This window comes from Sorex araneus, chromosome 2 (assembly GCF_027595985.1).
Source record: "Sorex araneus isolate mSorAra2 chromosome 2, mSorAra2.pri, whole genome shotgun sequence".
In the NCBI taxonomy this organism is placed as follows: domain Eukaryota; kingdom Metazoa; phylum Chordata; class Mammalia; order Eulipotyphla; family Soricidae; genus Sorex; species Sorex araneus.
This window is the reverse complement of record NC_073303.1, coordinates 26,953,550-26,969,138: the sequence shown is the minus strand read 5'-3', so window position 1 is coordinate 26,969,138 and position 15,589 is coordinate 26,953,550. Positions and strand designations below refer to the sequence as shown.

The following is a 15,589-nucleotide window of genomic DNA, read 5'->3' as shown; positions in this document are numbered from 1 at the left end:
TGGGCAGAACCCCGAAGAGCCCGAGCACTGGGCCATCAGGCCCACACACTGGGCCAAGTATCACTGGGAGTGGCCCTGAGCCCCAAGCACTGCTGGGGAGTCCAGCCCAGCCCAGAAAGGATACTTGGGTGCAGCCCTACAGCTCCCTACTTCCTCGGGTGCCCCCAAACCTATCCAGCCTGCCCGGGACACATAGTCAGAGGCCTCTGGGCAGACGGTGCTGGGCAGGAAGGCCAGGAAGAGGACAGGGCCAGGGCAGAGGGGACAGCACAGCCTGGGAGGGGTCCCCCGGGGCGGGGCGTCGGCAGCCCCCCCAGCCGGGGCCCTCCTGGCCTGCTCACCCGGAGGTGCAGCTGGTCTGTCCAGGAGCCGATGACCTTGTACTCGGCAGAGCCGTTGCGCAGCTGGTACTGGTAAATGTCGTAGCGCCCAGGTGCGTCTCCGTTCTCATTGAAAGTCACGGGGTTCCCCGCGATGCCTGGGGGCGGGGGCGGGGGGATCACTCACATACTCACCGGAGACGCGGCTGAGCCTGTACAGGAGCCCCCGCGCCCAGCCCGGAGGCCCGGCCCACGCCCACCTGAGAAGTTGACGCTGCGGATGTACTTGAGCAGCTGCGTGCCGTCCACGGGGTCCATGCGCGGGCACAGCCCCACGCGGCCCGGACACAGGTCGCGGTGCATGGCGTGCAGCGCGTGGCCCATGGCGTACACGGCGTCGATCACGAACTGCACCTTCCCCTCCTGCTCGTAGGCCGAGTCCTGCCCGATGCGCTCGCGGTCTGCAAGGAAGAGGGGGCGGGGGTGGTCGGGCCAGGGGCTGCACAGTCAGAGGGCGGAAGTCCCCAGGCCCATCCGCACAGGCCCAGTCTCCCGGCCGGGCTGGACCCGACTCCCCAGGAGAGGGCCTTGAGGAGGCACCTGGGGGCAGCCCCGGGGCAGAGGGTAAGACCCACCGTCCTCACTCGACGGGTCCCCGTGTCCTGAGATCCCAGAACGGCACAGAGGCCTCTGGTCACCATCCACCATCACCGTGGAAGACAGTGGCTGGAATCTCCCTGGGGCCTGGACCTGCCTGCCCTGACCGGGGGTGGGGGGTCCTGCTTCCAGCAGCCAGGGGTGCCGCCCCCAGCACAGGGCCCCGCCGGGGAAACAGTGGCACACAGGGATGAGGTTCCGGATTCCTCCCGTGGTATCCAGAAGCCCCCGGCCCCTGAAGTCCCTGTCACTCACAGCCAGGGAGAGCGGCTTTCCCTTCTGCTTGCACTTCCAAAACCACAGGTGCTGGGGCTGGAGCAATAGCACAGCAGGGAGGGCGTTTGCCCTGCACGCGGCCAACCCGGGTTCGAATCCCAGCATCCCATAGGGTCCCCCAAGCACCACCAGGAGTAATTCCTGAGTGCAAGAGCCAGGAGTAACCCCTGTGCATCGCCAGGTGTGACCCAAAAACAAAAAACAAAACAAACAAAAAAAAACACAGGTGCTGTGAGGACTTGGCCCAAAGGAGCCCAACCCACATGGCAACTGGGCAGTGGGTAGAATAGGGGGGTTCTGAGGAGATGCCAGGGCTCCCTGGGCTGGAGCAAGCCAGGAAGGCTTTCTGGAGGAGGTGGTGCACCTGGCTGGGAACCAAGGGAATGGCATCCAAAAGCTGCCGCTAACTCCTATGAGCAACCCTGGGAGCCAGGCTCTGACCAAAGCCCCTTAACGGGCCAATTCACTGAACCATCAGAGTAGTGCTAGGAAGTGGGTGACAAGCCCCATGGAGATGAGGAAACTGAGGCATAGGGAAGCTCAGGGAGGCTCTAGGCTGCTCTGGGTGCAGCTCCAGGCACTGGCTCTCCCAGCCTAGAGAGGTGCTTTGCTGAAGTGGAGGACGGGAGCAGGAAAGCGGGAAGAAGCCGGGTCTGGGGATCAGCAGGGTGGAGCTAGCAGGGTCTGAGGGGGTGGGCTGAGAGGGTCTGAGGGGGACCTGGTGGGGGTTGGGGGGCTGGGGGGTCTGAGGGGGGCTGGCAGGGACTGAGGGGGGAGCTAGTGGGGTCTGAGGGGAGCAGGTGGGGCCCGAGGGGGGCTGGCGGGTCTGAGGGAGGCAGGCTGGCAGGGCCCAGGAAGGGGGGGCAAGGAGATAACACACGGGGAGGGCGCTTGCACTGCACGTGACCGGCTGAGGTCTGATCCCCGGAGCACCACCAGGTGTGATTCCTAAGTGCAGAGACAGGAGCAACCCCTGAGCATCACGGGGTGTGACCCGAAAACAAAAAGCAAAACAAAAGGCAGCAAGAGGAGCTGTAGCGCCCCCTCAGGCCAGGACAAGCACAACAGCCTCATAACCCCCCTCCACCCTGTCTGCTGGGGTGGGGGCTCCGGGCACGCTGGGTCAGCACAGCCCAGATCACCAGATCACCACCCATTCCCCAGCCCCCTCGAAGGCGGGCATGTCTGTACCCAGGCCGTGCTGTCCTGCCCACTGTTCCACACGCTAGTCCCCTCACCCCCGGGATGTGGGGTGACCCCGCTGTGGCCTCTGTCATCCCTCAATTGTCCAGGCCATTCAGGTGACCCAAGCAGCCCTCACCCTGGTTTCTGTGTTTTTCAGTCAATGGATAGGCACTGCCCCCTGTGTCCTTGTGCTGGGGGCACATCCTATACCTGCCTCAGCCTCCAAGACCCTGAGGCAAGGTTAGAATCCAGTACCAGTTTCCTTTACCTCGGGTCATAGGTCAAAGGTCACCAGCCAAAGATCAAAGGGGTAGAGGCTAGTCGGGTCACACCAAGGCCAAGGTTTCTTGGGTGTGACTCCTGGGTGGAGATAGGTGAGTTTCCAGGTGCCAAGGTCGGCAGAGCCCGGGCTGCCTGCTGCCACGTGCTGATTCGGGGCTGGCACCCAGCTCCCCTGCTCCCCGAGCTGCGACCTTGGGCCTCGTTTCCGCTCGATTGGAGGAAGTAATGACGGTACTTACCGCCTGGCGTCCAGAGAGCTCCCTGTGGGGATAAATGGCTCATGGGCCCAGCAGGGCTCAGAGGCCAGGCCAGCGCTAAGTGCCTTGTGAGTGAGATGCCCGTGGGAGCAGCCCTGCCTGCCTGCGGTGCCAACGGGCAGCATCACCGCTGGCCAAGGCGCCCGCCGGGACAGGAAAGGGACGGGGTTCCCTGGCCTCAGCCCCCTGGCCCAGCCCCGCCCCACGTGCTGCCCTCTGCCGTCCAGGAATGCAGAAGGGAGTCACTGTCCGCGCTGCTCCTGTCACGGCGGGGTGGGGCATGGGAGGAGTCGGTTATTAGCAGGCAGGGGACACCTGTCCCAAGGACAAGGACGCGCCCAAGCTCCTGGTCCTGGTGAGGCCCTGCTGCGCTGGCCCTCCCCTCCCCGTCCCCAGGGAGCAGGACACAGGAGCACCCTCACCACACAGCACCCCTCTGCCCCGGCTCTGGGGTCCTGCGGGCACTTGGCCAGCCCTGAGAGCCTCCTCCCCAATCTCCTCCCCAAGCCGCCAGCCAGGACATCTGGAGGATGCTCAGCAAACAACCGTGTCCTTGATTTGTCTATCTAGGCCTGACAAAGAAACAGCGGCGGTGAGGGGACCTGAGAGAGGGCCTCACACACACACACACCACACGCACATGCACACCACACATGCCATACCACACAAACCACACACACACACTGCACACACAGCGTACTCACACACACTGTACCACACACACTGCACACACTGTACCACACACACACTGCACACACACACTGTACCACACCAGACTGCACACATACCATACCACACACACATTGCACACATTATACCACACATACACTGCACACAGACCATACCACGCACACACTGCATACACACTGTACCACACACACTGCACACATACCATACCACACACACTGCATACACACCATACCACACACACACTGCACACATACCATACCACACACACCATACCACAAACACACACTGCACATACACCATACCACACACACACACTGCACGCACACCATACCACACACATTGCACATATATCATACCACACACATACTGCACACATACCATACCTCACACATATTGCAGATATACATACTGCGTGCATACCATATCACACACACTGCATACTATCCATACACAACCACACACACATTGCACACATACCTACCTCACATACTGCCCACATACGATACAACACATACCAGGCTACACCACACGCACAACATAGCACATACCACACATATATCGTATCATATACATACATGATGCTGCAAATAAATACATATCACACACGACATAGCACACACATACCACTCCACACATACCACTCCACATGCATGACACAGCACACATACCACACAATGTACACAGCAACAACACACATATCACACCATACATATGATATAGCACATACACAACAACACATAGCACACACATGACAACACAAATATACATATTACACAGCACAAATACAGCACACACAACAGACATACCAAATACAGCACACAGCATATGCAAATACCATACACACCAGACACCCATACCATACATACCACCTACACTACACCATACACACCACATTACACACACATCACGTCATGCATGGCACACACATATTTACCACACACTGCTTTGATACTGCGAATCTGCTCAGAGCCTGAGGGGCCGCCCTGGGTTCTGGGCTGAGACAGCCAGAGCAGCAGACCCCGAGATGTGGGGTTCTGCAGAGAACTTGGCACTGCTGCCTGAGATGCAGAAAGTCTCGGGCAGACAGGAAGTGATTGCATGCAAAGGCTCCAGGAAAGAAAAGTCACTCAGCTTTTTTTTTTTTGGGGGGGGGGGGAAAGAGAGGTACTTTGGGGCATGTGCAATGGGGCCTGGAGGCCACGCCGGCTCTGTGCGCAGGGTCACACCTGGTGGTGCTCAGGACCAGGAAGTGTCAGGGATTAAGCCTGGGCCTCCAGACACCCCCTGCCCCCTGCGGGTAGGCTGTTTGCTTTGCACACGGCTGACCCGGGTTCAATTCCTCTGTCCCTCTCGGAGAGCCCGGCAAGCTACCGAGAGTATCCCGCCCGCACGGCAGAGCCTGGTAGGCTCCCTGTGCATATTTGCTATGCCAAAAACAGTAACAACAAGTCTCACAATAGAGACGTTACTGGTGCCCGCTCGAGCAAATCGATGAGCAATGGGCTGACAGTGCTACTTTCATACACAGCACATACAAATACCACACACACGCCCATACACATATATCACATACATTTATATAATACACCACACACATCACACATATATATCATACACACCATGCATATATACCACACACACCACACAGCACACACCATACACATACACCACAAAACATTATGCATACGGACAGACCATGCACATCACATACAAATATACTGCACACACAACACACACCCCCTCCCCTGAGGAGTGCTCATAACAACGGGGCTCAGATGCACTTAGAACGGGGCGGGGGGGCAGCAGGACCCCAGGCCCCTCCACAGGACAGGAGCCCGCTAGGTGGGGAGGGTGCCCTCGAATAGCCCCGTCCAGCAGCACCAGAAGCACCTGGTGCCCCCAGCCCCAGGCTCGGGCAGGGGCACTGCCTGGCCCCCCACGAGGAGTTGGCTGGGTTGCAGCAGTTCCGTGAGACACCCCGACTCCGTCTCACGGGACCCTGGCGCCCAGCCGTGCCAGATTCTTGGGAGTGGCCCTCCTGGTCAGCGACAGAGCTGGGATTCGACCCTCCCCCCTCCCCTCAGGGTCCTTCTCACCCCCAGCTGTGTGGGCAGGGCTGAGGGGTCCCAGTGTGCGGGCCCGAGGACGCCGTGGCCACCGAGCAAAGGGGGTCGGTGGACCCTCTGGGGATGGGGCCCGTGAGCCCAGGCAGGGGCAGGAGACAGATTCCAGGCACACGGCGGCAGTGACAGCAGAGCCGAGGATGTCCTAATTGTGTCCCGCAGCACAGCGCGCCCGCAGAGACACGTGTGGGCTCCACCACGGATGACAGCCAGCCGGGAAGCCGCCGGGGAGAGGACTTGCTCCGCCAAAACCCTGCACCGTGGTTTCTACGGAGACTGCAGCCTTTGTCTGCAGGTTGTAAATTGTAATTGAAATGAGTTTTCAAGGTTGGGATCATCAGAGTTACTCCCCAGCTCCCCCCGCACCCCCACTGTCACCTCTTCCGCCCCAGCCGGCCCCGCAGCGCCACGCACACACACACACACCCCTTCCATAAGGCACACGCTGTCAGCCACACACACTGCCACAGCCACACAGGCAGAGCAGCCACACACCAGGCTGCGCGTGTTACTCACAGCTCCACGCAACATGACACCCGGCACCCTGATGAAGGAACACGCGTGTGCGCACACACGGAGCCAGGCCTGCTTCTGAGCATGTGACCGTGTGGCCACAGCCCGGCTGGGAGCATCACAGGAGCTCCTCAAAGGGACTGTGGGCCCCGCCTGGAGAGATAGCACAGTGGGCAGGGCTCTTGCCTTGCATGCGGTCAACCCAGGTTTGAATCCCAGCACCCCAGGTGGTCCCCTGAGCACCGCCAAGAGTGATCCCTGAGTGCAGAGCCAGGAGTAAGCCCTGTGCACTGCCAGGCATGGCCGAAACATCCAGACAACAACAGGAAAAGAGAAAGCCAGGACTGTGGGCGGGTGTTTCCTTCGTGGGCGTGACGCCTGGCCACAGGTGAGAGAAGAGACGGAAAGTTCCAGGCGTGGGGCCCAGTGTCCTGGGAGTGCCAGGAGATGACCGGCGCACACTTGTTCTGGCCCACTGGAGGGGAGGAAGCCCAGCTCTGCTGGGAACGTGCACAGGGTTCCGGCAGACCGAGAAGAAGGGCAGGACGGGCGACTTATGGGACCTGCAATCCAGAACGCCAGTGCCAAGGCGGGGCGCTGCCCTGCAGGCGCCCTGGAACTGCTTTCTCTCTGCTCCTTCTCCCAGCGCGTCCCCTTGAGATGAGCCCATTACAAAGATGCTTGTCTCTCTATGGACTGGAGCCATGGCACAGCGGGTAGGGCGTTGGCCTTGCACGCAGCCAACCCGGGTTCAATTCCTCCGTCCCTCTCAGAGAGCCCGGCAAGCTACCAAGAGTATCTCGCCCGCACGGCAGAGCCTGGCAAGCTCCCCGTGGCGTATTCAATATGCCAAAAACAGTAACAACAAGTCTCACAATGGAGATGTGACTGGTGCCCACTCGGTGAACAACGGGATGACAGTGCTACAGTGTCCCTGTTATACAGAGGCCCTCAGTTGTGTAAATATTTAGCTCAGACAAGTGAAGGTAGTCATTTCACATTGAGAGTCATTTGACCAAAGAAAATTGTTCTTCTGATGTTTTGAGCAATAAACAGTGTATGTAGAGGGCAGCTGGGGCTCTCGGCTGTGAGACTGAGAACCCCCTGACCCACACCTTTTCTCTTTTCTCTTTCTCTGTCTTTCTCTGTCTCTGTCTGTCTCTCTTTCTCTCTCTCAGCCCCTGACCCCACACTTTTTCTTCTTTCCTTCTTTCTCTTCTCTTTCTTCTCCTCTCCCTCCCTCCCTCCCTCCCTCCCTCTCTCTTCTCTCTCTCTCTCTCTCTCTCTCTCTCTCGCTCTCTCTCTCTCGCTCTCTCTCTCGCTCTCTCTCTCACTCTCTCTCTCTCTGTTTCATCACACCTGCACCCCTGGCAGTGCTCAGGGTTAACTCCTGTCGATCCTCGAGGGATCCTATGGGATGCTGGGGATAGAACCAGGGTCGGCTGTGTGCAAGGCAAACACCCTCCCCGCTAGACTGTCACTCCGGCCCCACTGTGTCTTCTCTTAATCCCTCACAGCCTGCTGCTCCAGGTCTGTTCACCCAAGGCTGGTCCCCGGCCCCGCTCCTGCCTGCCTCACTGCTCCTGGGACACTGCAGGGTGTGGGTCTCAGGTGCGGGGGAGGGGGGGAACCCCCTGCAGCTATGTGCACACCTGACTCACACTCCTGCTCACACAGACAGTGGCATGCAAACATGTAAACACACACACACAGCAGAAGGAGCAAAACACACCAGCCGGCAACCCCAACTCAGCCCTAGGCTGGCTAGAAGACGGCTCGGAGCCTCAGTTTCCTCTGATGAAACTCAGGATGGAGGGGCCCCAGGAGGGTGCAGGGGGTGCAGCTGCCAGTCGTGGGGCACCGTACCCTGACCGGAATCCTCCCTGGGCCTGGGAGAGGCAGAGGGGATGTGCTTCAGTTGGTGCTGGCTGATTGGGGTTTGTTTGATTTGGGCAGGGGAAACTCCTAGTTCAGTGCTCCCAGGGGTGCTCAGAGGACCATGCGGTGCTGGGGATGGATCCCAGGCCCCCTGTGTGCAGAACAGGTGTCACAGCCCCGTGAGCATCTCTCTGACCCAGGCCTCAGGTGTCCTCTCGTCCAGCGCTACCCAAGGCCTGCCCTGCGCGCAGAGTGCAGCCTGACACGGGAGAGGAGCACGGGGTGCTCGTCCCACAGACCAGGCCCCGCGCCGCTCCTCACACAGAGGTAGGAGGGAACAGCCCCCCGCTGCCCGAGTCCTTCCCCTCTCTCCTGATGCCGCCCCCCTGCCCAGCTCCAGTCACTTTCCCTGTCCCTGAGACATTTCGGCCTTTCGGAGGTGGCACGGGTGCCCCAGCACGGGGTCACATCCTCGGGTCCCGGTGCTGAACCGTTGGACAGACTGGCCAAGAACTGCCTGTGAGGTTCCTGGACCTCCCGAGCACCCTCAGGGGGTCTCTCACCCACCCTCGCCCCAGAAGAGATGGGGCCTGAACAACAGCAGGGTGGGGAGGGCGCTCGCCTTGCAGGCGCCCGTCCTGGAATCAATTCTGGCACCCCATGTGCCCCCACCAAGCCCTGCCAGGAGTGCTCCCTGAGTACCGAGCCAGGAGTCAGCCCTGAGCACTGCTGCTGAGGCCTCAGAACAACGGAACGGTCCTGGTCCCTGCGAGCCCGCCCTCAGACTGAGCCCCGAACGCCCCCCAACTTGAGAAAGGGAGCCAGACAGGAGCGGCGGGAAGGTCCCCTCCAGCTTCCACTCCTCAGCACGGGACCCCCCCGCGGGCCCCGCCTGGCTCAGAGCCCTGGCCCCACCCGCTTCTCACCCCCGGCCCAATGCCCAGCTCGGAGCAGAGTCCTGGGGCGCTTCCTGGGTCTCTCCCCAAACTCTGCTGCAAGTCTGATGAGCCTCGCCAGCACACAGCCCCCACTGCCGCCCTGGCCTGTGGCCCCGCCCCACAACCACACGGCCCCACTCCTGACCCGGGGCAGCAGGGCGAGCCTGTGGGGACAGAAGGGGGGCCGCACTTTCTCTTCCACGCCCTGAATGCACGCAAGATAGAATCGGGGGGCCAGAGCAGTAGTACCGCGGGGAGAGCATTTGCCTTGCAGGCAGACCACCAGGGCTCGACCCCCGGCATCCCATACGGTCCCCCAAGCACTGCCAGGAGTAACTCCCTTTGGGTGTGACCCAGAAGGAAAAAAGAAAATAATCTAAGCAAGCTGCCCCATGCCCCACACCTGCCTCGGCCTCATGGTCCTGACGCTCTCTCGGCTTCGGCCCCCACAGGGCCCCCTCCCGGACTGCAGGGCACCTCTGCCCCAGCAGTCTCCGGGCGGCCCCTGTGCCACCTCCACCACCAGGGGTTCCGGGAGGTAAGGCCCGAGCACGGGGCCCAGCAAACAAGCGGAAGCTCACTCAGGGTTCCTCACGCCTGTGGCACAGCTCGGTCATTCCTAAGGTTCCTCTTCCTGCATGCCCCCCAGAAGGGGCCTTCCTCGGACCCTCGAGACAGGTGGAGGCCCGGAAGCTCCTTCAAGGCCAGGCAGGAGGGCCCTGGGGCCAAGAGGACAGCTGCCAGAGGTGGAAGGGGCACAGCTAGAGTCTGTGATCGCTTTACTGGATTAGCGCCGTGGCCCTGGGCAAGACTGTGCTTCTCTTTCCTCATCTGTAAAATGGGCTGCTGAGACCATTAAACGCAAGCCAGTGGGCCAGAGCTCAATGAGAAATAAATGTCGGTCTTAGTTGGCTTCATTATTGCTGTCCCTACTGCTCTGGGCACGGGGTGGGCGCCACCCTCCCCCTCCGCTCCGGCACGTCCCCAGCAGCCCTCCAAAATCTCCCACCCCAGGGAGCAGCGGCAGTAAATTCCCCGTCTCCTCATAAACCCACCTTCCTCCACTCAGCCATCACCTGACTGTGAGCGTGTCAGGAAGACGGATTCCACATCTGCCTTGTTTACGGCTCTCATCCCAGACCTGCTCCGTGCTCCCGGGAGCAGCTGCAGAGACACCCGCTCGGCGACCCACGCTTCTGGCTGTCCCCCCCCAGGAGCTGGGGGCTGGGAGAAGGCGCTCCTGGGGGCGGGGGTCTGGGGAGGGTGGCCGTGAGCAATCTGATTCCTGTTGTACAGATGGGGAAACCGAGGCCTGAAGCAGCGGCTGGGGGTGGCAGCGCGAGCACCTACCGGTCTGGCCACCCCTCTCAGAGGAACCTGAAAGCCCAGAGGGTCCCGGCTGCCCCCTCGCCAGCCCCCAAGTCCCTGTTCCCTGCTCCCAGGAGCCGACAGCCACAGCCTTGGGCTGGAGGTGCTGAGGAGGCCATGAGACCTGCCCGCACCCAGGGGACCTCGAGTGGGGCAAGCAGAGGGGCAGAGCAGACGGGGGCGTTTCAGAGCATCCAGGGCTGGGAGAAGGTCCAGCAGGACAGGGCAGAGCAGGACGAGCAGCTGCTCTCAACACCGCACAGACGCCCTGAGATGCTCTCCAGCTGCCTCAGTGCCCTCACCTGTGAAATGGGGGCAGTGTGTTCCCACCCACGTCCTCCTCCCTGGCCCCAGAGGCTGGACACGTGGGTGGCTAAGTTACCCAGCGGCCGAGTAAGGCCCATCCCCCACCCCCTCTGTAGATCAACGCTCGGTTTCTCAGCCCCCCTCACCCGTACCAGCCTCTCCGCACGCTTGCTCTCCCAGCTTGACAGCAGCTTGCTGAGGTGGGGGCAGGGGGGCCCTTTCCTGGTCTACAGCAAGGCCTGGAAAGCTGGCGAGGTGACATGTTCCTCCACCCCGGGAATCAGTACAAGACACCCCCAGCCCCAGTGTGGTCCCCAGCACCACAACGCCAAGAGACCCCTGAGCACAGAGAAAAGAGTAACCCCGAGAACCACAGACTGTGACCCAAACCGTCCTCCCCCGTACAAAATAGGGACTTTGAAGTTCCTGGTCACACAGGCGAGAGGGCGAGTCCAGGAGCTGAGGCACCAGCATGCGCTGACCCCAGCGCCGTATCTGGCCTCCCGACACCCTCACGAGTGACCCCTGAGCACAAGGCCAGGAGAAAGTCCTGAGCACCACCAGGCCTGTCCCCACATAAAACTAGAAATGGATAGTTGTGATTGTGAAAACACAATCAGTCCAGGAGCAAACAGCAGGGAGGAGGGAGAACCCACTCAAACCCAGGGTACTGCCCTGGCCCTCCCAGGTGCTCAAAACTTGGGGGTCACCCAGGACCTTCTGCCTCCCAGAGGTTCTGGCTTCCCACGGCAGGAGCTCTGGGGTGACCAGGTCCCCAGAGCTCCTTCCCTCCCCCAACAAGGACTCGAGGTCACGGGAAGATGCTTTCTGGGGCGTGGGGGAGCCAGGGCAACAGTACCGCCCTGGGGGACTTCCCTTGCACACAGGCGACCTGGTGATCAATCCCCAGCACCCCATATGGTCCCCTGACCCCCGCCAGGAGTGATCCCTGAGCACAGAGCCAGGAGGAAGCCCTGAGCACTGCTGGCTGCGGCCCCAAAAACAAATAACAACAAAAAGGTGCTTACCGGACCGGGGAGAGAGTCCAAGGGCAGAAGAGTCTCTTGGCAGCCAAGAGACTTGGGCTCGGCCGCCTCGGCACCAAAGAGTGGGCCCTCACTTCACCCCCATCCCCTGCACATCTGGGTGGGCCAAAAATACACAGCCAAACACACACACACACACACACACACACACACACACACACACAGACACTCATCTTTGAAGTCTCTGTTGAGGCCCTGCAACCAGTGACAAGAAATGATCGGCTGTACCCACCATCCTTCCGCTCACCCCCCCACGGCCCCTGCTCACCCAGCCCCCTGCAACTTCCCTGGTACCTCCCCGCCTGCCCAGGGTGCCCGCCTCCTCCCTCCCACGACCGCTCTCCCCCCTGGACCAGTGGCTCCCACACTTGGCCACGCTGCAGAACCACCTGGGGCATCTGTAAAGACAAACCCCCGGCACCCAGCCTGCACCCAGCGTCGGGTCCAACCCCAGCGTCTGGGGGTGGGCGTCAGGCCTCGCAGCTTTCAAAGGTCCCCAGCCATTCCTCAGGAACACGGCCCAGGAAGCGCTGCTCCCCACCAAGATTCCCAACCCCGAATATACATAAAACCATCAGGGGAGCTGAAAAGAAAAAAAAAATTAAACTAGAAGCAAGCCCCGCCCAAGGCCCTGAGTGGGTGGTTAGTGGGTTGGACGGGCCGAAACCTTCACCAGCGCCCAGGGGAGCTAAAGGCGCAGCCAGGCTCGGGGCCCTGTGGAGGCAGGTGGCAGGGGCCATGCAGGGATGCTTTCTGTCTCGCAGCTGGACTGGCTCATTGTCATTCCCGCTTCTCAGAGGAGACTGCAAAGGCTCAGGGACACGGCAGAGTGTCTCAGCAAAGGGGGGGCCCTTCTGAGCCACGCTCTGCTCTGGCGTCCTTTCCCAGCCAGCTCCCCCTAGCTGCTGAGGGTGTCCTGACCCCAGCCGGGCCCCCCGGCCGCTGTGGGAGCCGTCCGCAGGTCCTGGCCAAGCTCTCTCCTGGGCACCCCCCGGACCATCAGGGAACTCCACAGAGGCCCTGGCCTCTGGGGTGCTCCCACACTGGGACTCGGTGGCGGCAGTGCTCCCTAGCCTCATCCGTCTCTGTCCCACCCAGGCTCTGGTGTCCTGCTGCCAGGGAGACCATACAGCTTTTCATCCCCGTTGGGGACCTTAAAGAATCAGAGGGGTGCTCTCAGTAATCACGTCAGGAAAGGGGGCATGAGCGGGGCCCATGGCCACCCTACACATTCAGGTTCAGCTTCCCAAACCCAGGCAAACTCGCACCCTCTGCTTGTGATAGCTGCCAAAGGAAGGTGTGTGCTGTGTGGCCTTGGGAAAGTGACTTGGTCTCTCTGATTTTCCATATCATCCTCTATGATACAGGATCGTTCCTAGAATTATTGTGAGAATGAGATGAATCAGTGTTCATCAAAGTGTCTTGGATTAGGAGTGGAGAGATAGTACAGTGGGTAGGGCATTTAGGCCTTGCATGCAGCAAGCCCAGGTTCGATCCTCAGCACCCCATATGTTCCTGCAAGCCCCCCAGGACTGTCCCTGAGTGCAGAGCCAGGAATAAGCCTTGAGCGCCACAGGAGTGGCCAATAAAATAAAATAAATAAAGCGTCTTGAACAATAAACAGTGAAATGTATTAGTGCATCCAGAAACAGCCCCACGCCCTTCTCCCTTAGACATACAGATGCACCCCCACGCAGCCACACACGCCACAGAAGTGGGTGTACCCACATTACCACCTACAGCCACAGATGAACACACCCCAATTCTAAGTGACTGTGATTCCCAGGGGTAGCAGGCGGCCACCAGCCCATTGCTCTCCATGAACCCCATTCCCGACCTCAATGGCTCCCCAATCACACAAAATCCACTTGGCACGTCCCTCCCTGGGGCCAGTGAAGAAACGCCCTGGGCATCCTGCCCTCTGCCCGGCTTCTCGGGTCAGTCTGAGAGGATACGGACCTCCCTGCAAGGCACCATGCACGGTGCAGGGCACTCAAAGCTCTCCCAGTGTCGCTGAGGTCAGTTCCTGCTGCAGAGAGGCCCCCCAAGAGCACACGACACCTCCCCCCATCTGATGTACCCAGTGCAGAGGCACTGAGAGTGGCTGCCCTCGGGGGCTGAAGGCCTAGATCCGAGACCTGGATTCAAACTCTATTCGAGCATCTTCCAAGTGGGCGCTCAGGTCCTGGCCTTGCCTTCCCTGAGGCTCCTGTCTGTCCATCTGTGAGGGAAGGCCAGCCCTGTGTCCCCCAGCCCAGGCATTCCTGGTCCAGAAGGGGCCTTCGCAGGAGGCCATCCTGATCTCTCAGTGGTTGGCTCCGCACATCCTCCCTCTGGCATAGCCAGGATTCCTGACTTTTCTCTCCTGCACCATCTGTCTCCCCATGAGGACAAAACTCCAAGGGATTTCTGGCTCTTTATCACTTTATCTCCACCGTCATCCCTGCTTTATCCAAGGGTTTAGAACAGGGGAAACAGATCCCAGGAATCAAACTGGGGTTTGTGAAGTTTCCAAGGCCTCCCCAGGAATTATAGATAATTCCATAAAGTGCTCATACCCTGAGCATTGGAAGTTGACGGGGAGCAGCTACAGTCAGTTCAGTTCTGTGGGGGTCACCCTGGATGTCAGGTGAATCTCAGGGCAAACAAGGGCCCCACCGAAACCCAGGAACCCCACTTTCTCTCTGCCATCACCCAAGGCCTGTTTGTTGTCTGTGTGAACACAGCGGATGAGGAGGTGGGTCCTGGGACCTTATTCCCTGACACCCCGTCATGGCCAGCCCCTCCCAGGCCCCGCCCAGTCCACCCCCTCACCTGCTCAGGCCCCGCCCCACTCCAAGCTCTGCCTGGCCCCCGGCCCCGCCCACTAAGGCCCCGCCCCACTCCAGCCCCACCCCACTCCAGGCCCCGCCCCACCCAGGCTCCACCCTACCCAGGTCCCGCCCCCACTGGGCTCCGCCCACTCGTGCCCCGCCCCATCGGGCCCCGCCCCCGCGCAGACTCACTGGTGCACTTCTTCAGGTGGCTGCCCTTCTTGAGCGCGTGGCGGCTCAGCTTGCAGTGGAAGTTGTCCTCCCAGAACTCGGCGAACCAGATGTTGCGCCGGTTGTTGTCCAGCGTGCGGCTGGAGAAGTAGCGGTCGAAGCCTGGCAGGGAAGCACGATGTCCGGGCCTCAGGCGCCGGCTTTCCACTGTCCTCCTTCAGCCCTACCCACTCTCCCCTCCTCCCCCAGGCTTAGAGGCGGCCCAGGCAGGGGCGGGCAGACAGGAAGAGCACATCCTCTGATCCAGGACCCAGCCAGAGAGATCCAAACGCGGCGCATTTCATTTCACTCTGAATGAAAAGGGCTGCGTGAAGTCCCGGTTGGCGGGGCACGTGTAATCTCCCACAGCTGCCTTTGTAGAAGACAGGAATGCAATGAGGATGTTTCCGCCGCCTTTGAACGCCCCGGAGTGCTAATACAGGGCCTCTTGGAGGAGGAGCCATCTGGGGTCCTGAGCTGAATGCAGAAAGCGGGGCCGGGGGAGGCTGCCCGCACCGGGAGGCCCTGAGCTTGCCGCTTCCGAAGCTCTGATCAACAGTCTGTCAGGGCTGATCTGGTCACCGCACCAGAGAGGGCAGGAGATGACACGGTCACAGCAAGAGCTGGACCGGTTCTTCAAGTCCGGAACCCGCCAGCCCTGACAGGCTCAGCCTGGCCCTCAGGCCTCAAAGGAGTCCCCAGTTCTGCCCGAAGCCTAGAGAGCATG

The 15,589-nt window shown here is 60.7% G+C and overlaps 1 protein-coding gene across 5 annotated transcripts in view; it reads right to left on the bottom strand.

Moving 5' to 3' along the window:
• The window catches only part of GRM4 (glutamate metabotropic receptor 4), a 99,677-nt gene that overhangs the window by 15,024 nt on the left and 69,064 nt on the right, over positions 1–15,589 (bottom strand). For all 5 annotated transcript variants that reach the window (XM_055124983.1, XM_055124984.1, XM_055124982.1 and 2 more), the window contains exons 6-8: positions 14,845–14,985; positions 581–781; positions 342–478 (exon numbers count right to left, since the gene is read on the bottom strand). In XM_055124983.1, the coding sequence (XP_054980958.1) occupies positions 342–478; positions 581–781; positions 14,845–14,985 (479 nt within the window). The remainder of the gene's footprint in view (positions 1–341; positions 479–580; positions 782–14,844; positions 14,986–15,589) is intronic.